Below are 23,362 nucleotides of genomic sequence, written 5' to 3'. Positions count from 1 at the left end.
ACAGAGATGATGAGGCACCAAGCTCCCACAGACACCCACCCATCCTTTCTCAGCTGCTTTCGGAAGACACTTTCAGTGATCAAGACAGTTTTGAAAACATTGCACTTGGTCTGAAGTTTCACCTCCTGGCATGATGTTGTACCACGCCCTGCCAGGAGCACCCACCATGAAGCAGTGGCCCAAAAAACCCTCTAATTTTATCCCAGTAGGAACCACCCCATCACCTGCTCCTGCAACCCTCCGTCTTGCAGAGGCTGTTCCAAGAACAGCTTTTTTCCCAGCCCAGCTGTGTGGGTGAGGGCATGTGGAAACAGTTACTTCATGGGTCTCCTCCAGCTCCGATTTCTACGGTCCTTCAAAGAAATAACACAGAAAAACCACCAGCAGGCCTTTTCCATGGCGAGAGCGATGGGATCTCCCGGGGCTGCAGCTGGCGCTGACTTGGGGACGCGCACCCACGGGGAGCACGGCTGGGGACGGGGTGGTCACCGCCGCTCGCATCCCACTCCACTGTGTCCTCGAGGGTGGGGAGAGCGGAGCAGATGGTGGGGAGGTGGCGGGCAGCCAGATGCAGGATGGGGGCTTTGCAACCCCATCATGCGGGCTGGGCCCCTGGCCAAAGCCAACAGGCAGAGCTATCTAAATATTTACAGCCTCACCCGGGCCAGCGGCGGGGTCTGCATGGTGGAGGGAACTCGCTGACTCGGTGAAACCGGGACCCGGTGGCTCCCCTCCCTCCGGAAAGGAAGCCTTACCCTGCCCTGCTCCCAGCCCAAGAGCCTCCATCCCTCTCTCAGCCCCAGCCTACGTTCCTGCACACGTGTCACACACCAAACCCCGCAGCAAGGTCTGATTCCTGAAGGCAAACGGCCAAGCTGGGCTTTGGAGGTGGAGAAATCACAGGGGCTGAACCCCCCTTAGCTTCGTTTGACCCACGAGTCAGAGGAGCACGGCTGAAACTCATGCTCGTGCTTCTGAAAACCTCAAGATGCAGCTCAATGCATTTGTCCCACTACAGCAGGGCACAGAGGAGGGATACAGACTGTTGAGGGTCACTCAAATACACTAGCAAATCCTGCTTTGGGCATTAAAAGAGCTTCACACGTGCACCCTCGCCCTATGAAACGGCCGCTGCAGAGCAGGAGGAGTTCCTGGCAGGACAACCTTGCCAGAGCTGCAGCAAAGACCAAAGCAAGGAAACAAGACTTGCCCTTTGGTCCCCTGGGGCTTCTCACAGGGGTGCAGAAGCCCCGGGACAGGTTCGGAGGTGTGGGTGGATGTTGTTTAATGCTGGAGGAGAGAAGCACTTCACATTTATGCCAAACGCTTCCCATGTTCCTGTCCCTTGGGGTGCAGAAGCAGATCAGATCCTTCACAGAAAATGGAACCTGGCAGACGCAAAAGGCTGAACTCGGACAGACACCACAGGGATTTGGCTCCCAAACTCCCTGGTCCCTCCAAACTCATGACATTACAAGTAGCTGGCCATGTACCAACTACTTTAAAACTACCAATTGAGAAGTTTACCATCAGGACCACCACTGCCCAACATTCTTCTTGGCCATGTTTGAAACTGGGTGACCTAAACAATAATATAAAGATGGGGAAAAAGGCCCAGGGGATCTTGCAGCCCACCTGGCCAGGCACTGCGAGCTCAGCATCCCTCTGGTGTAACCCTGTGCCTGCCACTGCTCTCCCCCTCCCCAGCATCTCTGGGGAGGCAGTTCAGAGGGAAAACGGGCTGGTGGAAAGTGGGGCTGAAACCCTTCGTAAGGGAACTGTCCAAAAATGACAGGTTGCTAAAAGAAATGCAAACGGCACCGGGCCAACTGTAACGGAGCTGCCAGTCAGCTCAAAGGGCAGCAAAGGCTCTGCAGCCCTGGGGGACACACGCTGGCAAACCGCAGCAGGTGAATGGCAATGGAGATCCTGGACATCCCTCCAGACAGGACAGAACCCCAGGCAGGGAGCAAACTCCTATGTGGGCATCACCAGAGGGGCTGGGGGCTGAAGGAGCCACCTCAGCTGCACATCCAGAGTGGCTGGAGTCACAGGGACCAGAGCACGGGAACAGAGGGGACAGGAAGCCAGCACAAATTATCTCTATCTGAAAGAAAAGCCAGAGATTCGGGTTCTTTTTTATTTCCGCTTGAAGCAATGAAGTGACAAGCATGAGCTCAAGGAGCTGTCAGGCCCCATAGGGATTTTTCCAGGGACTGATAAGAAAGCCTCCATGCTGCAGATAGCAACAGCTCCTGGTGACTTCCACCAAGGGCTCCGGAGTCCTCCACAACCCCTCATCCCTGCACCTTTCCCAATACACATGGTGTCCCATACGACAATGTGGGTAGAGAGAGGGGATCAACAATGTGTGTAGAGAGAGGGGATTCAAACTGCTGGCTTGAGGCAATGGAATTGAGAACAGATACAAAAATTAAAAAAAAGAAAGAAAAACAGAAACAGTTTCCCATTCTGGAAACATGAGGCCGTGTGACCTCCCGGAAGAATCAACTCTGGACTCCTTGCATAAACACACTATGGACGTGGACAAAACACAACACGAGAAGCAGCCTGGACTGCTTAAATTTGAGGAGGGAAAAGGCAGACTGAAGTTGCAGGAAAACCTAGAGCTACGGTTTCAGCCCCTCTCCTCCCACAGGAGGAATATTCCCAAGTCTGCAAGGAATTCTGGCTGGGGGAGGCACACATAATGCCCCCAAGTAAGGCTCTGGGGAGAGTCCAGCTGCTGGCTGGCACCCTGCACACCACCGAGCCAGGCAGCAAGTGCACCCCGAGCTCAGCACCATCCAGCTGTGCCAGTTCAAGCCCAGGAGCAGCACAGCCATGCAAACCAATGACCCACCAGCAGTCCTGCCTGGCACAGCACAGCCCCCCCGGGTGGCTCTGCAGCAATTCCTCAGCTTCCCCAGCTCCAACACATCCCTGTGCGCAGACCCCTGGCACACCCAGAGCCTCTCGTTTCCACATCAGCCACACCAGAGGGATGTGAATGAGGGCAGGAGAGAACGCAACACCACGGTCGCTTGGGGAAAGACCTCCCTGGGGCTGCAGGGACACCAGCTCTGCCCACCCACCACTAATGGGCACCAGCACAGGTCCCCAGCCCTTCAGCAGAGCTCCCATGGCAAAGCCAGACATAACAGCCTCCAGCAGAGGTAGAGCTGCCTGTGCAGAGCTGTTTCCAGTGGGTTTGCGCCTGTGTGGTCTTGAGTCCAGAGAGACCATGTACAATAAACCTCTCTGTGGAAAACTCCACATATTTAAAGCATCTTTTGCCAGCAAAGGGAAATAAAAGTATCAGTCTCTCTATTCCACCCACACTCCCCTCGACCCTGAAACACCATGAAGCGACGCAAGAGCCTCACACCCTGATTCAGCCACCACAACCAGAAAAGACCACCGAGAATCACTGAATGTCCCAAGTTGTAAGAGACCCACAGGATCATGGAGTCCCACTCCTGTCCCTGCACAGGACACCCCACAGGTCACCCCGTGTGTCTGGGGACGTTGTCCGGTCTCTTCTTGAACACTGTCAGGTTGGGGCTGTGACACCTCCCTGGGAGCCTGTTCAGTGTCCAGCACCTCTGGGTGAAGAACCTTTTCCTAATGAGAAATTCAAAGGGGCAGAGAAACCAAAGCAGCTGAGGGATCAAGCCAAACCCGAGCGGGTTTAATATAGAAAAGGGAGTGGGGAATTGTAAGAGGAAAAGAAAAAAAGGAGGGAGGTGGCTGGAAACAAAGAAAGTTCTTGGCAGAAAGCTGCTGTGCTTGGCCCCTCTCCATCAGCCTCCACCGCCGCAGGCGTGCAGGGCTGGGGAGGGGAGCGCGGGAGCTCTTGTGCCATGGGACACCAAAACTTGGAGCCCCCAGCTCCGTCCCCAGCCACCTTGTCACCCGCTCTGTGGACAGGGAGAGCTGGGAGAAGGGTTGTGCTGGTTTGGACAGCACTGGGAAAGGCAGGGGGAGGCGATCCCAGCAATGACCGCAGGGCATTTGGGGTGCTGCCGCGGTCCCTCTGGCCTTGCAGAGGAGAGAGGCGGGTGCAACAAGTCCAAGCTGGGTAAGAGGGATGCAGGCAGCAGGAGGACAGGAATGTCATCATCACCACAGCAAACAACCCCAGTCACCCTGCCCAGGCGCCCAGCACTACAAAGCAGCCACTTCCCCTCGCTCTGATTCATCCCCTCGACTGTGCCCTCCCTAAAACCCCAGCGAGCGACAGCTCTTCCCGCTCTGCTGTTGCACAGCGCTGCCCGAGCACACAGCCAAAGCTGCTGGGATGAAAAACGCATGCACACGGGGTTACGTCAAGCACAGGGACCCCAAGGACAACCCACCGAGCCCCGCTCAGCTGTGTAGCAGACCCCTCGGTCAAACAACACATGCACCCGCTTGTTTGCTCTGAGTCACGCTGAAGATCAAACATATGGATTCGTTTGTTTCCTATTTCCCACTGCTATGTGAAACGGCCGGAAGATAAAGATGCTCTCCAAAGCAAAGCTGTGAGGGATCAAGGTCAGCAGCCCTGCGGGCAGGCAGAGGCGACGGACGGCCCCGGTGCTGAGGTTCATCGCTGGAACAGAGTACGAGCAGCAGCGTTCCACACGGAGCTGCATCCCTCTCCATGGCCACATGCCAGGAAGGGTTTGGCCCTTCCACTGAACTGCGACATTCAAGGTTTTCAAGAGTCTTAAGTAACATGACTAAGGAAGAAAAACAAAGGAGTTTGCGTTTGGGTGTTGGTTTTCATCCACAAAGCTAACAGCTCTCCCTTGAGCCCCAATTCTCCTGAGAGGAGAGGGGGAAAGAAGGGTTGGGCGGCTCTGTAACGCTGTGGAGCAGAGCAGGGCCAGGCGCAAGGATGGGTCCAAATTTCTACAAGCTATGGGCTCCGAATGCCCTGCCTGGAGCAGCAGAGCATCAACTTCTGACAGGAAAGGGGATGAGATACAGCAGAACCACAGGATACAGCAGTAAAACACCACTAAGGATGCTGAGAAAGCCCTCAAACCTCTCAAGGCCACTGATGCTCAGAAACTCCTCACCACGGCAAATACTCCAGCTTCCTGGGTTCAGCCTTGCTTCATACATTCTCATTTTGCTTTTGCTCTCTTTCATTTCTGGTTTTGTTAACGGCCCCTGCATAGGTTTCACACTATTCATCTTAACCTCCTGCTCCCTCAGTCTAAACACCCAGCTCCTTTGGTTCCCCACAGGACATTCCCACCATACCAAGAGCATGGTCACCCTCCCCAGAGCGTGTAGTACGGGGGAGTCATCCTCTAATGCCCTTTTTAAGCCAAGCAACCGGTATGATTCACAACGGCAGAAATAACGCGGCTGTACAGGGCGATTCGGTGCCAGGTCCCCATGGAGCTCTGCTCCAGCTGGGCAAGGCAGGACCAGGGGACCATGACATGTGGGTCCATGGGGCACACGTTCTTCAGAAGACAATCATCTGCTCTATATGTATGAGGCAATGAAGAACCACTCGATCCGTAGATTAACAGCTCTTGTCCTCTTGCCATTTGAGCACTCTTGTCTGAATGCTCCATTAACAACTCCAGATTAGCGATGGGGTTGGGTTGGACAACAAATTAAACCATGAACGGCCTCACCACTACAAGTAACAGGACCAAAGATGACACCTACCATCACATCACAAATTACACATCAAAAACATAACACATCTACTTTTTTAGTGTGGTTTTCAAATTCGTTTTAAAACATCTATAAATGCTATCAATCAGGCACCAGATTCCAACACTCGCTGTTGGTTACTTTCGCAAGGCAGCTGCCACAAATGAGGTGGTTTAATATGCATGGGTATTCACCTTGCTTAAAAATTGCAATCTGGTTAACTGAGCTCGCAAAATAAATGTATGTTGCATACTTTGGTTAAGTTTCCCTTTTTCAAAGTGATATGTATGGCACAGAGGCTGGGAAGGGAAGTCCTGAGAGCATAGTCCAGGGTTCCAATAAACTAACACAACCAAACAGCATGCTGATCTCTCTTTCCTGCCAGATGTATGTGTATACACACACACACACACACATATATATATATATATATATATAATTTTGGCTTGTGCTCTAGAGCAACCATTTAAAACTATACAAACTATAGAAATGCCCTCGGTGGATGTAATCGTAGAAATGAAGACACAATTCAACGGCGTTGTTATTAACACATAGAACACACACGAGTTGCAGCTGTATTAAAATGAAAGGTACTAAAGTTTACCTAAAGGCAAAAAAGCCCAACCAAAGTCTGGATTTAGTAGGGCAAAGCTTTATTTTAGGGCTTCTACTAGAGAATAACAAACACAAACTTATAAAAGGATCCCATGTGAAGTCCTTTAAAGGAAAATTGAGTCTGTTTCAACTATGGCTTTGTTTTGGGTCTTTTCTGAATAAACATTCATTTATCAGAATTGAGACTTGGCCAGACCATAGAAATGACAGTCTGCTGCTCTGTCGCCCAGAATGATTATTTTTAAACTTTGCTCTTGGACTTTGCCTTTTCAGATTTGCGGTGCGGCCCTGGAGTCCTCGCCGGCAGCATCGCTGAGGGGCACGAGCTGTAATCACTTAACACAGGATTGTGTGGGAAATGTCACTGCAGGGTGACCCTCCAAAGGACAGGAGTCCCCTCCTTCCCTTGGACGATGGGCTGCCAAGGTCACAGAATCCCAGAGTGTCAGGGGTTGGAAGAGACCTGGAAAGCTCATCCAGTGCAATCCCCCATGGAGCAGGAACACCCAGCTGAGGTTCCACAGGAAGGTGTCCAGGCGGGTTTGAATGTCTGCACAGAAGGAGACTCCACAACCTCCCTGGGCAGCCTGGGCCAGGCTCTGACACCCTCACTGAGAAGAAGTTTCTTCTCATATTTAAGCAGAACCTCCTGTGTTCCCAGTTTGTATCCATTGCCCCTTGTCCTATCATTGGTTGTCACCGGGAAGAGCCTGGCTCCATCCTCCTGACACTGACCCTTTCCATATTGATCCCCATGGAAGAGTCGCCCCTCAGTCTCCTCTTCTCCAGCTCCAGAGCCCCAGCTCCCTCAGCCTTTCCTCACACGGGAGATGCTCCACTCCCTCCATCATCTCCGTGGCTGCGCTGGACTCTCTCCAGCAGTTCCCTGTCCCTCTGGAACTGAGCAAGAGCCTTGCAGGGGCACCAGGCTGACTGCAGGGAGGAAATCATGCACGGGGAGAGCACACCCCACTAATTGCAATTTAGCCTGGCCCCTGCCCAGCAGTGCTCACTGCAGTACACACCAAAGGGTTTAATACCTTGCTGAAGAGAAAAGCAATCAAGAAGCCGTTCCCATTGTCCCTGTCCCCCAAGTGGGTTTAAACACACCCAGGCTGCCTTTGAACAACCCACCCAGCTCCTCCTGCCCTCTGGTCAGGGACCGGGCTGTCACCAGGGTAAGGAGGAAGGACAGGAGATGGGACACGTGCACTGTTGTCCCAGTGCATCCTTCCAGGGGAGCACGGTCACAGATGTGCTGTGGGAAGCAGCACATGGCACTGACACTCTCCTGCACCAGGATTTGAGCCAGTGCCGTCCACAGGCACACATGCAATCAAGGGCATGGGGCTGAGTTAAGGTCCCCGGCTAAACCTCAACACCGAGTTAATCGTCTGTTTGAGTTGGCACCCGGCTACCTGGCACCTTGCTGAGTCCTTTCCCAGCCCGAGCCCCACAGTTTGGGGCAACACTGTGCCTGCTGCTCCAGATCAGAGCTGACTAAAAGTATAAGCTTTTGTCCCAGTCAATGCAACTCTTTCTGTATCAATTACCAAGGTGATGGGTGAACCACGCCGGCCTGAATAGAGCTGGTCCTTCCTACAGCCCCTCCCCACCATGAGTGTCAATAAGGACTTTGAAACACTGGTTTGATCTCATTTTTCTGAGAAACTGGAATTCAGGACTTTCTGCTGTGGCCTCGCTGCAGCCAACACAACTGCATCTTTGTCCAGCAAATAAAAGCCTCTCGCTGATGCAGAGCGCAGCCCAAGCTGTACGGGTCAGCCGCCGGTCAGGCCAGCACAGCAGCAATGGAAGGAAACGTCGGCATGGTCCTCCAGCCTCACTGGGACAGCCAGCAGCTGCCCCAGGGGATGGGGAGCACGTTTATGCTCAGCAATGAGAAGTCAGAGAGCAAAGGTTTAACATCTACCCTCCGTGGTTGACTTGGATTTGCAGTGTGCCAGCAGATACGGTCTAAAGTAAGATGACTCAGCCACGATTTGCTGCTGCTCCTCTGCCTCTCTTTGCAGGAGGAAGAAAATAAGAAAAAAAGAAGAGACAGTTTTGATTCCACGTAATTAACTGGCTTTGTGAATCTGCCTGGTTCCTATCGATTCCCTCAAACAAGGCAAGCACTCCCATTCACTCTCAGCGCTGCCTTGGGGAGGCTACTGCCTGCAAGCTGCCTGCAAGCTGCCTTCCCCTTCCTGGGCTCGGCCCCGCTGTGAGCTGCGCTGGCTCGTGCTGCCGGGTTTCGGTCCAAGACAAGTACAGGGAAAGGTTAGAGGCAGAGGACTGGAGCTGCCAGTAAAGGGGGAGCAGGCGGCTGCGCTGCACAGCTGGCTGCAACGAGCTCTGTGCAGCCACCTTCTCCCACCACCCCAGCAGCTTCTGCTCTGGTCCCCCCACCGTAAGTTTCTTTTTAGAAAACGTCTCTGTCCCAGTTTTCCAGCCTCGTGGGGGTTATTTGTGCTATGCCCGACTCCACTGGCCTCGCCTCTCAAGGTGGAGGACAAGGAGGCACGGTGCCCAAAACAAAACAAGTCTGGTACTTGAGGTGCACGTCCCAGCTGTGGGGACACAGATCTGGATGGGTACAAGGAGCCCACAGTCCCAGCAAGCGAATGGGAAGGTGTAGAAGGGAGAATGGAGGAGCAGCTTGCAGGCGAACCCCATCTGAGCCCCGTTACGGGACCGGACAGCGGTGCAACAGATCCGCCAAGACAAACAGCAGCGTGTGCAGCTCAGCAAACCTCCTCACGCACATGGTCCTCCAGATCGGATGCATAACCCAGCTACAATGAGTAAGTCTGGGATGGACGCGGCAGGAAGGGGGGCACGTCTGGAGCTGGGGCCAGGCTCAGCCACGACTAATAAAGCCACAGACATGGCAGGAGAGGAAGAAGGGGTGATAAGGGGCTGGGCAGCAGCAGCCACATCACATCCGTGGATGCAAGAAAAGGGTAACAGCCCCCCTTTACCTTCTCCTCCATCCTCGCTAGAGCTGGCCTGTCCTCTCCTTTCCTTCAACTGTTGCTCACTGCCACAAACCAGCCAGGGTGACCCAAAGAAGGCCCTGGTCTCCCAAGAGCTCAGAGTGCTCGGCTCCACCAACACAACATTCTCCAGCCAGAGCGAACACCACAATCTCACAACCCAAACTACCACAAACAGCGTGGCACTGGGTCACCCCAGTCTAAGGCAAACAGGGGGGGTAAACATTCTTGTCTTTGTTTTACAGTTGTTGCCAGGATTCATTCACAAGGTCTCCACGGATGCTGGAAGCATACCAAAGTTCAAATAATAATAATTAAAAAAAAAAAGCCAACCTTTTCAAAAATACAAAACCCCACAACTGTGTGGAAGATGTCCCGGACCGTGCAGGAACACACTCCCTGTGTGGCTCATACAGAAGAACTGCAGAGGACACGGGGACACCTCACAGGGACAGCAGCACCGTCCCAGGCACAGAATGAACCAACCGGGTGGTCCCTCCCTCGCCCGGGACGCTGCAGCCAACAGGTTTCAGAGCCCCTCCGCCAAACGCTGCTCCTCCACGAAAGCAAAGGCACTTCTTGGCGGTGCCTCCTCCTGCCGGAGCTGCTCTCGGAGCCCCTCCAGCAAAAACCCACCCGCAGCCACTCCCGGCGGGTCCCGCACGGGGTCACCACCGGCGCTCTCCCTGTGCCTCCCCCCGCCAGCAGGGGAGAACCGGGTGATCCTCACGGGGAGACGCCGAGGGTGGAAGCGACAAATCCGGCAGCGCTGCCCTTCTCCTCCCTCCCGTCCCGGGGCTCCGCGGCCGCCTCCGGGCCAGCCGTGGGGAAGCGGGGCCGCCCGTGGGCCGACAGCGCCCGGCCTTTGTTTGCCCAGGGCCGGGCGCGGCGGAGCGGAGCGCCCCGAGCCGAGCTGAGCCGCGCCACTCACATAGTGCTTGTTGGGGATGCGCCGTTTCTGCACGTCCAGCACCTTCACCTCCGCGATGCTCCGCCTGGGCATGCCTCTGCCCCTCGCAGCCCGGCGCCAGCGGCGAAGCGGGGAGCGGCGGAGGCGCAGGGGGAGGCACTGGCGCAGGCAGCCGGGACCGGAGCCTGCAGCGCCGCGCCGAGCCCAGCCGAGCCGCCCGCCCGCTGCCGGGGGCGGGAGGCGGCCCCGGCCCGCCCCGGCCTATCCCGGCCGGCGGGGCGGCCCCGCCACCGCCCGCTTAAAGGGGCGACCGGCACCACCCGCCCCACGCGTGTCCGCTCCACGCGCGGCCGCTGACAGGGGGTGTCCGCCCCGCGGTCCCCCCACCCCACCCCACCATAGAGGGGAAAGGCGCCTCGGCTGTGCCTCGGGGAGGGCAGAGTTTTCGGGAGGGCACAGCTGGCTGTTTGCCCTTCGCGAGGAGTTGGCTTCGTAGCCGGAGTGGATCTGGGCTTGCACAGCTTGCTTGGCCTTAGGGAGCTGTGCCTGGGCTCCCTGATTCGTCTCCTCAGTCTTGTCCCATAACAACGGTTCCCATGGTGGTGTTGACTTGATCACCAACAGCCACAACCCTAAGGATCCGGGAAAAAAACTGAGCAGAAATCAGCATTTTAGCTGGCTGTTGGTATGGTCAGATCAGCAGAACTGTCTTATCCGGGACAAGCCGGGTACCCCAGGGAGCTGAGCCATCACACTCCAACTCTCCTTCCTGGCAGCTCGTCCCCTCCTGTCCCCAGCGCTGCCCTCCATGCAGCAGGGCAGGCAAGGCAGAGCTGGGCACATCTCCACATCAGTGCCACCCACAGCCTCCGTGTTCCCAGCAGCTCCTCAACATGTGGCATTACCACAGCTTGCTTCCCCCGTGGGCTGTTAATTACATTATACAGATACCCAAGCCTCACACTGGCAGGTCATTAGCTTTCACATTAATTTAATTCAATCATAAACAACTCATCTCACTCTTTAGCAGCTCCTTAAACATGGGCCCTTTGTATACTGTTAACTTTGCTACAACCACCCCAGAGGATTAATGGAAGCACAGGCAGGTTGCCAGGGCTTCACTGGCCCCCTTATCCTTGCAAAGGGCTCATCTTCATCCTCCTCCCCTCAGCTAAGCCCAGGACCACAGTGGCCCTGCAGAGATGGCTGCAGGAAGGATGCTAGGCTGTCTGAAGGGGACACCACACCACCCGTGACCCCCTGACACCTGCTGGCATGCCACCACAGGGCTGGTTCACTAATGGACCAGCTGCACATCACTCCCCTCTCTGCCCTGGCCCTTGTTGTCCCTCCTCAGCCAGACACTTTAGCACAGAGCCAGATGGTAGATTTGGGGCGGGGGGAGGAACAAGTTCTGCCCATTCTTACAGCCACAACGCCTGTTCCCTGCAGTCCCCTCCCACCAGGCCATCCCCAGCTGCTGTGCAGCACCGTGCTGCTCTGCACCTCCATCAGCAACCTTCATGCCAGCCTCCCCCTCCCCTTTAATCCCGGCCCTGCAGCCACAGCTGGGAACACACAAGGGACAGAATGAACACCCTGTGGTGACACTGTGAAGGGCATCTCACTCCTGAGCTTGAAGCAGCCTGGAGGGACACAGACGGTGCTTTGCTGCGGTAAGCTTTGTGCCCACCTCCCCTTCTCAGGGGTGCATGAAACCTTTGGGTATTCCCTTGCTGATGAGCAATTTCCCTGTGCCACAAGGTTCTCACATGGAGATGCATGACATGGAAAGGAAAAGGAGAATATATGAATGAGCTCACCTACCTGCTCCAGGAACCAAACCCTGGTTTCCTGCTGTCACCCTTCCAGCTCCTTTCTATGTAGTGCCACAGATGCAGCCCCGCAGCACATGCTGCAGGGCTGCTGGGCCATTCCTTTAGCTCTGATATAAATCATGTGCATCAGACAACCAGGTTGTTACACACAGGGGGTTACTTTATCTATGTCTTCCAGTGTAAACCCACTTCATGCCTGCAAACGCTGGCAGGGAGCCAAGCAACTGCACAGAAATCAATCAGAAGTACTTAAGCATCAGCATCGCTGCCGCAGCACTGTAACCTGCTGGAGTGACTCTGTCACGTTTGGACCTCAACAGCACCGGGCACTGGCTGCAGCCTGAGAGCACCCAAGAAACAGCAGAGGTTGGAGACAATGGCTGCTGTGTTTAATTAATGAGTTTGATGAGAGCTGTTGAGAGGAGCAGAGCCTCCTGACCTGATGGGAGGATATACAGCCTGGCTTGGGCTCTACAGCCCAAGGTGATTTATCGAGGAAACTGCCAAGCTAAGGGAGTCCAAATGAGAGTCCATGGGAGTCCCATGTTTGGACCGCACTTCTGGTGATGTGGCTGCAGGAGCAACAGAGATCCGACAGCAGCACTTCCTACAATGCGGTACAGGTACAACCGAGGGGAGTTTTGGAATGAATGAGTCATCTCCTGCTGCCCTAACCAAAGGCTGAAGTATTGTTAAGCCAAATAAAATAACTACACAGGTGATCTCACCACCTACTGAAGAGTCAAGATCTCCTTGACCCATGTACACTCTTCCTTCTCTATCAGGATCAGCTGAGCAACTTAAAGCAAGAAGGCAAATGAGTTCTGAAAAGCCAACTGTCAGCTCAGATGTGCAAATGGCTTTCTGCTTGGCTGTAAGCAGGAGCCAGCTGTTCAGGCACAGCTGGGCCATACCTGAGGTCTGTTAGGTACCAGATCAAATGGAATGAGAAAGCAGTGCCCCACCATCACCCCTGGAATGCCAGAGAACACTATCTGCAGTCCTCTGGCACAGACTGTTGCTGCTTGCTTTTGAATTTAAGAATTACAAGCTAGTGCCAGGTGACAAAATGCTCCTGATCTGTGCGTACAGGACAAATGTGCCCGTGTCCCCTGAGCTCTCTCATGAAGATGAGTCAAAAATGATGCTCCTACCACAACAGAGGGCAGATCTCTCCCACTGAAGCCCAGCAGAGCAGCAGTTACTCCTCACCCAGTGCAGGTTGCTCAGAGCCCCATCCAGCCTGGCCTGGGACTTCTCCAAGGATGGAGCATCCACCACCTCTCCAGGCAATCTGGGCCAGTGTTTCACCACAGTCATCGAGCAGCAGAGGTCTAGTGAAAGGTGTACCATGGTGAATGATGGATCCAGGAAAAAGAGCGAGCAAAGATTTCAGTGCAAGGGGACAGCTCAGCTCCAGCTCTGCGCTTATGCAGAGCAGCTCAGCTCCGCAACCCAGGGCGGCCGTTTCAGTGTGTGTGCCATCTAGTGAACAAGAGAAAGAAGAGCAGACATCACCCCTGCATCCCTTGCAAGCCTGGAAACCAGGCCCAGGAGCCTCCCAGTGGGTGCTTGTGAGGGCACACGGGACAGCAGGACAACGTGTCCCAGCCACCCAGCCCCATCCCACCCAGAAGCGGGACAACAACAAACCCCATAAGTGAGGCAGAGCCACCAGCCTCTGTAGACACTTGTTTTGCTCGAGTCCTGAGTAATTTGGCATTTGGAGAACTAAACCAGGGGCCAGTGAAGCAGGACAACATGCAACAGCATTTGGCTTGACAGCATGCAGATTTCTTTTGAAGGACACGCCACCCTGCCCTCCTGCAGCGAGGGAGGGAGAGCAGACCCAGCAAGGGGAGGGAGGCAGCCAGGCACAAGCCCCAACCCCATGACTGTCCCTGCCTGCCCTGATTTTTCTTCCCCAGAGGGTTTCATTGTCCCCATCATAGCACGAATGCTGCAAAAGCCTTCGGGCAGCTCAGAGGAGGTAACAAGGAAAGCTGGGAACGCTACAGCTGTTGCAGCACCCGTAACTTTTCAGGGCTGTCATCTCTACTTTTAAAAACGAGGAAAGATTTTCACTTTCGCTCTGTTTTCAGCATCACACCAGGGCAGGATGGTAGATAACAGCTATTTCTGGAATACACAGTACTTCCCACATATTTATAAACGTTAAGTATCCTCAGTGTTGAAGCTGCCCTCAGGCACTGCCAAGGACACGCAGATGAAGTTGAATACTCCCATGACATCCTCTGCTTCACTGGGAGACATTGAACGAGGCCATTTTTGACCAGTGTGTCCCCAGGGGACAGTTCAGTGCTGGTACATGCAAATGAAGGAGACGGCTAATTATGTGTCCTTAGCTACTTCATTTCTTCCTGTCTCACGGAGCAAGGAGATGGGCACCCTCATGCTTTGCTCTTGTCCTCCTCTCACCCCAGGGCTGCCCATGTAGACCCCGCCACCACCTTACAGCAACAACTCCCTCTTCCTTTCACCACCTCACACCTGAACCCACAGCCTGTGGTATTACAGCCAAGTAGAAAATGAAAACCACACAGACCCTGGGGTTGGTTATAGAGTTCGTGGGAGCTTTTCTGAGCAGCCCAGGGGAGCAAGCAGAGGTCTCCCCTGCACTGACAGGGGAAGATGTGATCTGTATTTTGTCTCCTAATGCATTTCCAGGATCCAAGGGCTCCTCAGCTGTGGGCAGAATGGGGAGGAGACAGGGAGGCATTCCTAGGACCAACTTGACCCAAAAAAGCAAGGGAGCTGAGGCGTTTGACCGGTGCCTTCTGTTACAGCCAGACAAACTAATAAAAAAAGGAACAAAAAAGCTACACAGAAGTGGTTTGCACTCTTCAGATGTCAGAATGCAATACTCCCTCTTCACCAAGCAGGGTCAGCCGAGCACTATTTTAACACATAAAGCCACGGAGAAAACTCCCGTTCACTAAGGTCTATCAGAGTTTCACCTTCTTGCAAAGACGGTATTGCCACTGCGCTGCAGCAGAAAGCGCTGCTGAAGCAACCAGCTCTGTTTTAAAGTAGGGGAAGTTCAGCCTTGCAAGGTTCACGTGCCAGAACTGGCTCTGGAGGCTTCTCTAAGCCAGCAAAGCCCAGACAAGGCGCTGAGCTGGTCTGAGGCCACAGCCGGTGATCACGCAGGAAATCAGACACTTGCCCAGGTTCCTCAGTCTGTTACTTTATTAGAAGGGTCGTTACATCGTCATGGCGGCCCCACTGAAGGCACTTTACAAAATGCTAAAAACCTCTTTTATTCAAAGCCACATTTGAAAAAATGGCATCTCCCACCCCACCTCAAAAATAACACGAGTGTATTCATGGTTACTCCTGAACAGGACAAAGAAATTCCTCTTTTGAAAGGGAGAAGAAATATAACCACCCATTAAACGTGACGATCAGAACATGTGTTGCACTCTTCTAGGGGAGGGACATGGTACCAGAGCCCCGGCGCACGGAGATGGAACAGACAACGAGCAGGGGACAAAACCATTCTTATCCTCCATCAGCAAAAGCAAAACTATGCTGCTAGCTTCGGGTTGAAAGAAAGCCAGACTAGAGAAAGAGAGAACTGATTTACCTTCAGCCGGAAGAGACACGTCATGAACAGCATACTGCAGGACATCCCTCTGCAAGTCACGCGTAACAAGTGAAGGGACAGGCACCAGGTGCCAATTTCTGTGACAACAACCATTTCATAGAATACATCCAACCGCATCCTAAGAGGACCAGGAACATGAACCGTGCAGCTGCCAGCACACATTTCTAATACGATTTAAAGCTCAAATCAGCACATCGTTCAGGAGCAACCTCCTGCATTCACTCATTTTATATCGGCTCCCAACCTGGTGCTATCACATCTGAAAGGCATAGTCAGCGCTTTTGGAGATGGGACGCGTGGTCCTCCTAGGACAGGTCAGTTACTGAAAAGTTGCTACACAGTCTTGTAAAGGGTCCCAGCCCTTAAGATCTCCATCTAGGCAATATTCATTAATAAAGACACCAACGGTGTGGATTCCAAAGAAACTTGGAATAGCCCAAATAGATGTAGCCTTGTTAGTTTGCAGGAAGCTTATGAATATGTATAATGAACTCTAAATGGGTAGTAAACGTAAGGGCACTTCTCAGAAGAGGTGCTCAAGACATGGGGGCTGACTCCTTCACCCAGGTACCCAGAAGTGTACCACATCACATTATCACCTTTTCCTGCAATGCCAAAGTCTCTAAAGCAACCTATGAGACTTTATACGTTTTTCTTTTTAAGCAGAGGCATCTTTTTTTTGCTAGGCAAGCAGGCCTAAAACAACATTGTCCAGAGATCAACAGAGATAAAAACTTCAGTGCTACCTTACACCTTTTGGTTATGTGAAGAAGAAGGTGCTGCCCGGTGAGGTCTCTGTCCCCTGCCCAGGTCAGCGCTCTGGGTTCAGCTCAGCCAAGCGCTGCCTTGCGCAGGTGGAGGACGGCAGCACAACCCAGACACGGAGCACAGGGACCTGGGGCCGGACCTGCAGCGGCTCCGCCGCTCCGCAGCGCGACTCCAACCTGAAAGCCAGGAGCACCACCCGAAAAACCGCGGGACATCACAAGGAGATGAGACATCACTGGAGAAAGCAATGCTGAGACGAACAAGCCACCATGACCTGTCTTTGCATCCCCTCTTCCCTTACACGCCTTGCTTCAAGACTTCTTTATTCCTTCCAAATGATGCTTTGCAGCCCGCAGCCCTGACTGCAGAGCAGCCAGGCTGGCTGACCCACATGGCCCACACATATATAGCACTCAAAAAGTAATCTCAAGCACATGTGTGATGATGAGAGCCCTGGCAATAAGAGCCTTCAGCATCTCACTTGTCCTTACCAGAAGGCACACACCTGTGACTGACACCTCGCTGTGTCACCGCAGGACTAAGCGCCATTACCAACCTCCCGCTCTGCACAAGCACATACACTTCTGTAAGAGACAAAAACCTGCAGCCAGCTGAACAGTTTAATTATGCTATAGTATTACTTAAGTGCCAGAGGGACTGTGATGCCAGCAATCATGGCAAATCAAGAAGAAGAAGCATCTTTGGAAGGACATCCAACTGGTCCCTTTCTGTACAGTCTGTACAAGGAGGAAGAGGAAAGAAAAAACCCAATCCTCCTTCCTCAAAAGAAGCAAAAAAAATCCTTATTACTGTCTCTCCCTTGAGCAAAAAGGGCTACAGTAGATAGAAATAAATCTAAGGCAAGTGTTGGGGGGGCAGAAGGCCAAGGTTAGCCCAGGACAATACCAAAGGACAATACAGAGGACTGAGGGGAAGAGCAGCCACAGTGGAGACAGAGGCTGATAACCCCCGTGCAGAGGGCAGGAGCCACCGCCTGCGTCTCCTGTTCGGAGCAGTTATTGCTTCAGTCTTTGCCGACAAGCCCGGTGAGCGCCAGGCTCAGGTGAGAGGTGACACATCCAGCTCACAGTGCAAGTACGATTGCAGAAAGGGTCCTGCCCGGCCTCCCAGCGTGGAGCTGTGCCCAGCTCCTGGAAAAGCCACCAAAACTCGCACTCAGCATCCCCCAGTGCAGGACAGACACATTTATCCCAGACGGAGTGAGGGGACAGGAGGGTGCTGTTGTGAGAAGAGGCTGCTGGGATGTCTTCCAAGTCCACATTGCCCAGGAGGACACAGCAAGTAGCAGCCCGTGGCCTGCCAGCCGCGAGGCGTTACGAGCTCTCTGTGGAGCCGAACGGGATGAACTTGGCGTGTTTGGTTGGCGATGCTGGCGTCTGTCCATCTTCCTCCTCGCTCAGCTTGAAGAACATCTCCTGCTCACGCTTCTTCTGGTTCAGCTCATCCTCCAGGGCCTTAAGCAGAAGAGAACACACACAGAAGGTGTATTTGAGATTGTACTGGAGCTATGGACGCTGTCTCCTGCAACCAGCCAAGCAGGACACCCTGCTTGGCCAAGGAGGCTCTACCTTCTTCCGTGGCCTCAGCTTGTCCCGCCACTCCTTCATGTGCTGGTTGTGGTTCTCATCCAGGGACTTAAGCTTCTGGGTCTCATGCTCAATCAAGAGGTGACACTTTTCATTCTAAACACAGATCACAAATCAGAACGCTCATTAAGCAGCTGGAACTGTAAATTCAGTGGTTAAACAGGACTTGCATCAGCCAGAGGCATTCAGAGCTCTGAGCTCCAGGGCACATTTGTACATGGCCATAAAAACCTCTCAGGGCAGAGCAAGGGGACATCGGTTCTAGTTCACTGAGTCCTCTGCAGCCGCTTCTTACAACACGCCCCTCGTGCTGAAGCAGGAGCAGAGCTCGGGCAGCCCCGGGAGGCCGAGCCCCGAGGGACGGTACCTGCAGCTGCTGGAGCTCGTTCGTGTTGCTCTCGCACTGGGCCTGCATGTCCTTCATCTGCGTCTCGTGCTTCTGCTGCTGGTGCAGCCGCTCCGCTTTCTGCCTCTTCTCTTCCTGCTGAGCAAACTGGAAGAGAGGAGAGCAGGTGTGCGGGTAGGCAGCATTGCTCTGATCTCTGAAGCCGGTTAAGAGACCAGCCAGCTTGCACTATTATATAGGAAAGAAAGAAAAGCCCCGAGGATGCTTCCCAATGCTAGGCACGATGCGAGTAGCACTGAAATTCACACCTGTTGCCACAGAAGCAAAGACCTCTGACTCCCTGCAGCGGGTTAGTGACTTGGGAACTGTTGCCTTTTTCCGCTCTCCCTTATGCCAGAAGGGAGAGATATTTCCCCCCCAAGCCAAGCCCCAGCCCTGGTGTCTTTGCAGGACCTGACCTGCTTTATCTTCTCGCGCTGCTCGGCTGCGCTCCCGCTGGAGTGGATGTGAAGGCTCTTCTTATACATGGCCATGCGCGTCTTCCCTTCGCTCCGCTGGATTTTGGGGAGCCGGGCTTTCTCCTGCTGCTGCCGGATTCTCAGCTGCTCCAACATGCGCTGGTTGTAGCGTTGCATTTGCTCCCTTTCCTGCAGCGGCAGAGGGACAGCTGTCAGAGGAGGGGGGACGCCTCAGGCCAAGAACAAAGTGCTGAGGGGACCCAAAAGAGCTGGAGAGCAGACTTGGGAGTGGCATGGAGGTGGTTGGTGACAGACAAACATCTTCAAGGGGACAAGAGGTGAGGGCAGCTACTGAGCATCTGTGAAAGGACAGGAGAAGGGGGCTGGAAGGAAGCAAAAACTGAGATGTGCCAGTCTTCACTTGTTGCTCTGGGAATAGACCATCCCACATACTGGACAGGGGCAGATTCCCAGAAAAGCACCCAAAATTCACAACTGCTGCTTGTAGGTCAAATGCATGCAGCACAGAATACACGTCGCAAGCAAATAAGCTGATCCGAGCATTATTCTGGTCACTTTTCTCTAATAACGACCAAATGTTTTAACTCCTAACCCACTCTCCATGCCCCACTTACAGCCTGGAAGGGAAAGGTCCCTTTGGGGACACCCAGGCACCTGGTTGACCAGCACCCAGCAAGGCGCTAACTCTTCACCTTCTCGTGCTTCCGGAGCAGCTCGTGCCTCTGGAGGAAATACTGGTCCTTCAGCTGCTGCTTGATAAGCTGGTGTTTCTCCTGTTGTTGATGCTCTTCGAGATCCCAGATGCACGCCTCGCGGTCTGAGGAAGGGACAAGGGTCAGGAGACAACCCACCCTGGCCCCAGCTTGGTCACGCACGGCGTCCCAAGCACAAATGAACCCTACACACGGGAACAGCACAGCAGATGTGGGGGGTGATGGTTCACCTCCTGTTTTCCAGAAGAAATTAGTTGCGAACCGTATCAGGGAATAATTTCTTGCAATTATGAAGCCTAATTGGCTCGTATTTGTAAAGCGCTTTGAAGATTAAAGCACTAAGTATTATTATTGTTAAACATTTAGACAGGATCTGGCGAGGCTGTTTTTTCTAAATCCAACCCTGCCAGCTTGCAACTGTGTCACAGCATCTGCTGTGTGGGAAGAGCCAGCGCTGGATAAACCCATCCATGCAGCATTTGCTTTCCTCCTTTTCAGCCTCTGCCACCCACCTCTCATGAGCTGCTGCTTTTTGTTCAGGCACTCGCGCTCCTTGTCACAGATCTCTTTTTTGTTCTGGGCAGTAATATTTTTCATGGCCAGCTCCAGGTCCTCCTTCTGCTTGGCCAAAAACTCCTGTTCCTGGAAGAAAGCAGCAGTACCACCATGAGCCCTCCTGCTGCTGCAACTTGAAAAGCATCTGGTGGTATTTTAGAAACTGCCGGCTCCTCAAGGAGAAGGATGTTCCTACTATGCATTCCCCAGCCCTGCAGCTGTGCCAATCTTCTCCCAGCCTTACCATGGTTTGTTTTTTCTGGGCGAAGTCATCCATCTTCACCTTCATGTTCCCTTTGCGCTGTTGCCGCGGCAGCTTCTCAACCTCATTCTTGACCTTTGGGGAGGGAAATGAGATTTATCAGCAGGTAACTTTAGGCCAAGAACAACCCCACCTAATGCCGCTAAACAGACGAACCCCAGGAAACAGCCAGATATAACACAGAAAAGCAAGAGCTTCCTGCTAAGACACCCAACAACTGCTTCCCTCTCAAGTTCTGCTACAGAGAAATGCTGAAGGTTTCCTGGAAGAAACAGAGGCAGGAAACCAGCCTTCCTCCACTCTATCCCCATTTTTACCTCCTTCTTCATCTGCTTCAGCTGCTCCAGGAACTTGACGTGGTCCCGCTCCTGCTCCAGGCGGATGCGCTTGGCCTCCTCGCGCCGGCGCAGCGAGTGATCTTGTTCCATCTTCTCAATCTGCTGCTTCTGCTGCCGTTCGAGGTTTTCAAGTTCAGTGTCATAGAACTTCTTTTTTGTCTGTACGGGAAGGAACAGAGGTCAACCTCAGTGTCCCCTGTGTGTTGTTCCCTTTCAGAAGTTTGAAAGAAAAAGAAGAAGGAAAAAAAAAAAAGGGTGGGAGAGGGTTGTCCTTGCATGAATTGAGGAACTGAGCCTCTTTACTAAACACAGAGGAGAGAAATTCCTAAATAGCGCCCCATGAAGCACACAGGGCAGAGCCAGCCCTAGCGTGAGCACAAAGCACTTTTGAATTTGTTCTGGCCCATTTCAAGCCTTTCTCCTTGCTCACACCCTGATCTCCAGCATCCCACTGGGACCCATGGCCCTGGGCAAATATTTGCAGGCAGTGAAGCTCAAGCATCACAGTTCTTTCTCTTCAGACCAGGATTTCCACATTGGAGGGCACTGTGCTCTGACAGCGCCCTTGTGTCCAACCTCTCCATCCTGGCGAGCAGCAGGGATGGAGCACACGGGTACCAACGGGAGCGGGCTGCAAACTGCCCCACGGAAAGGGCGAAGGAAGCAGGTTTGGGGCTTTTGCACATCACACCATATGGCTAATAAATCTCACAAATGAGAAGTGACTTGCTAAGACAGGAATTCACAGACGTGGCATGTCAAGACTGCAGAAATATAACAGAACACCCAAATAAGTGACGGCTCCCAGCCTGCCGCGAGGGAATGGCGCTACCAGGCACACACACTAGGTGAATTAATAAAGGAGTATTTAAAAGATGGCTCACAAAAACTTTCAAGGGACTTATTTACAAAATTATCTTACTCAAACATAAGTTGTCCACAGAGGTATGCAAGCCTAGTTTATTTGTTTTATACTCAAAATGGATAGCTTTCCTGCTCTCACATTCTGTCCATACTGCTTTCTTATTTAAATGATTTTTAAATTCAAAATACTACAGCACTATAAACTGTTTCTCACAGTAGCCATGACCAGACACACAAGGAAAGATCATTGAAGAGGGAAAGCCCAGAACAACCCTTCTGCTCCACCACACCAGGCAACAGCAGCCAGCGCTTCCCAAGCTGCAGGCTCCATGTGCTTAATGCCCATAGAAGGTTCTGTGCCCCACAAACACATCCCACCCCCAAACCCCAAAGGGTTCCCTTGGTGGTCCTGCTCCCTCCAAACACGACGCCCCAGGACTGCCGCAACCCTGAGAGCATCACCCTGTGTGAGGGTTTGCAGGGCATCTGAAGGGGAGAAGTGAAACCAGCAGGTATCGGGAGGTCCCCTTCCCTGCCCAGGTACCGTCATTTCTTGCTCGAAGCGCCTGAACATCTGCTCCAGCTGCAGCTGGTGCTTGCTGTTGAGCTGCGCCTGGTTTCGGTGCTCCTCCTTCTGAAGGAGACGCAGCTCCCGCAGCTCCTGGCGCCTGCAGAGGGTGAAAATGGAGAGAGAGAGCAGTACAGAGTCAGATGAGTTCACAGGCATGTGCTTCAGCAGAGAGGGCAGAATCAATAACCGGAGCACTTCAGTGGGGAATGAAAGCCGCACGGCCACCCCGTAGCGCCCTGCCGCTTGCTGCGAGCACAGGCAGGAGGTAAATGCCAACTGACTGATGTGCTCTGAGGCCCCGTGACACCAGAGAACTGTGAAGAAGCAGGATGCTAATTATGTTAACTGCTGGCAAACCATCAGTTTTCACAGGTAAGGCTTATTAGCATTCACAGCTTCCCAAACAAGCCCTGTCAAAGCTCCTAAGGTGATGCTGCAGGCACAGCTCTCCCAGCCAGCAGCCAAAACACTCGTTCTGCCAGCCAGGTTAGCGCACGTTGGTCTTCAACACACAGCTCAGGCCAAGCTGCTGTTTGCTCTGCCTGGCCCCTGTGTTCCATGTCCCTTCATGCTCACACCTACGTGGCAGGCAGGGCAGTCTTCCCAAATTCTGACCTGTCTACCACGACACTGCATCACTCTCCTCATCCAGCATCACATTCAGTGAAAGGGGACTCAGACTGTCGTATTTGAGCCTGTTTGCCATGTTCGTGCCCAATCGGGCAGGAAATCACCGATGTACCAGGCAAAAGCAGCAGCAGTTTCCCCATGCAGGATCCCCACCGTGACCTCCCCTGCTGTGCATTAGCCTTACACATCCCATACAATCCCCTCTGAGGGCCCCCGTGGGATAAGCACTTTGGAACGATTTCTTCTTTCGAAACAAACTCAAGCCCCATTAAATCAACTGGCGCAATACAATGTGCTCTGTTCTGATCTCGCCTTCAAATCAATACCTCGGCATGCTCAAAAAAGACAGAAACAAGCCCCTTAAGTGCAAATCAGGATGCCAGGAGAGTTGGTCGCACCTCCCAGCCAGTCCCAAGGGAATAATCGCTTCTCCCAAAAGGTATTCAGGGACTCAATGCTTTCCAACCCAAGCCTCTCTGTCCCTTCCCCACCTCGGAGATGGAGCAGATGCTATTGAAAAATTAAAAAGGAGCCTCTTTCCAAGGATGCCACCAGAGCTGAGAGTGGACCGGGAGAAA

The 23,362-nt window shown here is 53.3% G+C and overlaps 2 protein-coding genes across 5 annotated transcripts in view; both read right to left on the bottom strand.

Moving 5' to 3' along the window:
* The window catches only part of SH3PXD2B (SH3 and PX domains 2B), a 68,198-nt gene extending 57,802 nt beyond the window's left edge, over positions 1 to 10,396 (bottom strand). For 2 of the 4 annotated variants that reach the window (XM_071814622.1, XM_071814623.1), the window contains exon 1: positions 10,207 to 10,396. In XM_071814622.1, the coding sequence (XP_071670723.1) occupies positions 10,207 to 10,278 (72 nt within the window). In that variant the 5' untranslated portion in view covers positions 10,279 to 10,396. The remainder of the gene's footprint in view (positions 1 to 10,206) is intronic. The other 2 variants (XM_065848770.2, XM_065848771.2) reach the window with 1 other exon arrangement.
* Positions 10,397 to 15,215: 4,819 nt separating this feature from the next.
* STK10 (serine/threonine kinase 10) overlaps positions 15,216 to 23,362 on the bottom strand; it is a 44,663-nt gene continuing 36,516 nt past the window's right edge. Inside the window, exons 11-19 of the mRNA XM_065849047.2 lie at positions 22,128 to 22,251; positions 20,699 to 20,878; positions 20,364 to 20,456; positions 20,077 to 20,206; positions 19,544 to 19,668; positions 18,831 to 19,019; positions 18,394 to 18,519; positions 18,009 to 18,122; positions 15,216 to 17,894 (exon numbers count right to left, since the gene is read on the bottom strand). Coding sequence (XP_065705119.1) covers positions 17,754 to 17,894; positions 18,009 to 18,122; positions 18,394 to 18,519; positions 18,831 to 19,019; positions 19,544 to 19,668; positions 20,077 to 20,206; positions 20,364 to 20,456; positions 20,699 to 20,878; positions 22,128 to 22,251 — 1,222 coding nt within the window. The 3' untranslated portion in view covers positions 15,216 to 17,753. The remainder of the gene's footprint in view (positions 17,895 to 18,008; positions 18,123 to 18,393; positions 18,520 to 18,830; positions 19,020 to 19,543; positions 19,669 to 20,076; positions 20,207 to 20,363; positions 20,457 to 20,698; positions 20,879 to 22,127; positions 22,252 to 23,362) is intronic.

The sequence above is a fragment of the Patagioenas fasciata genome, chromosome 14 (assembly GCF_037038585.1).
Source record: "Patagioenas fasciata isolate bPatFas1 chromosome 14, bPatFas1.hap1, whole genome shotgun sequence".
In the NCBI taxonomy this organism is placed as follows: Eukaryota; Metazoa; Chordata; class Aves; order Columbiformes; family Columbidae; genus Patagioenas; species Patagioenas fasciata.
The sequence above is the reverse complement of the archived record's forward strand: the minus strand, read 5'-3'. Positions and strand labels throughout refer to the sequence as shown.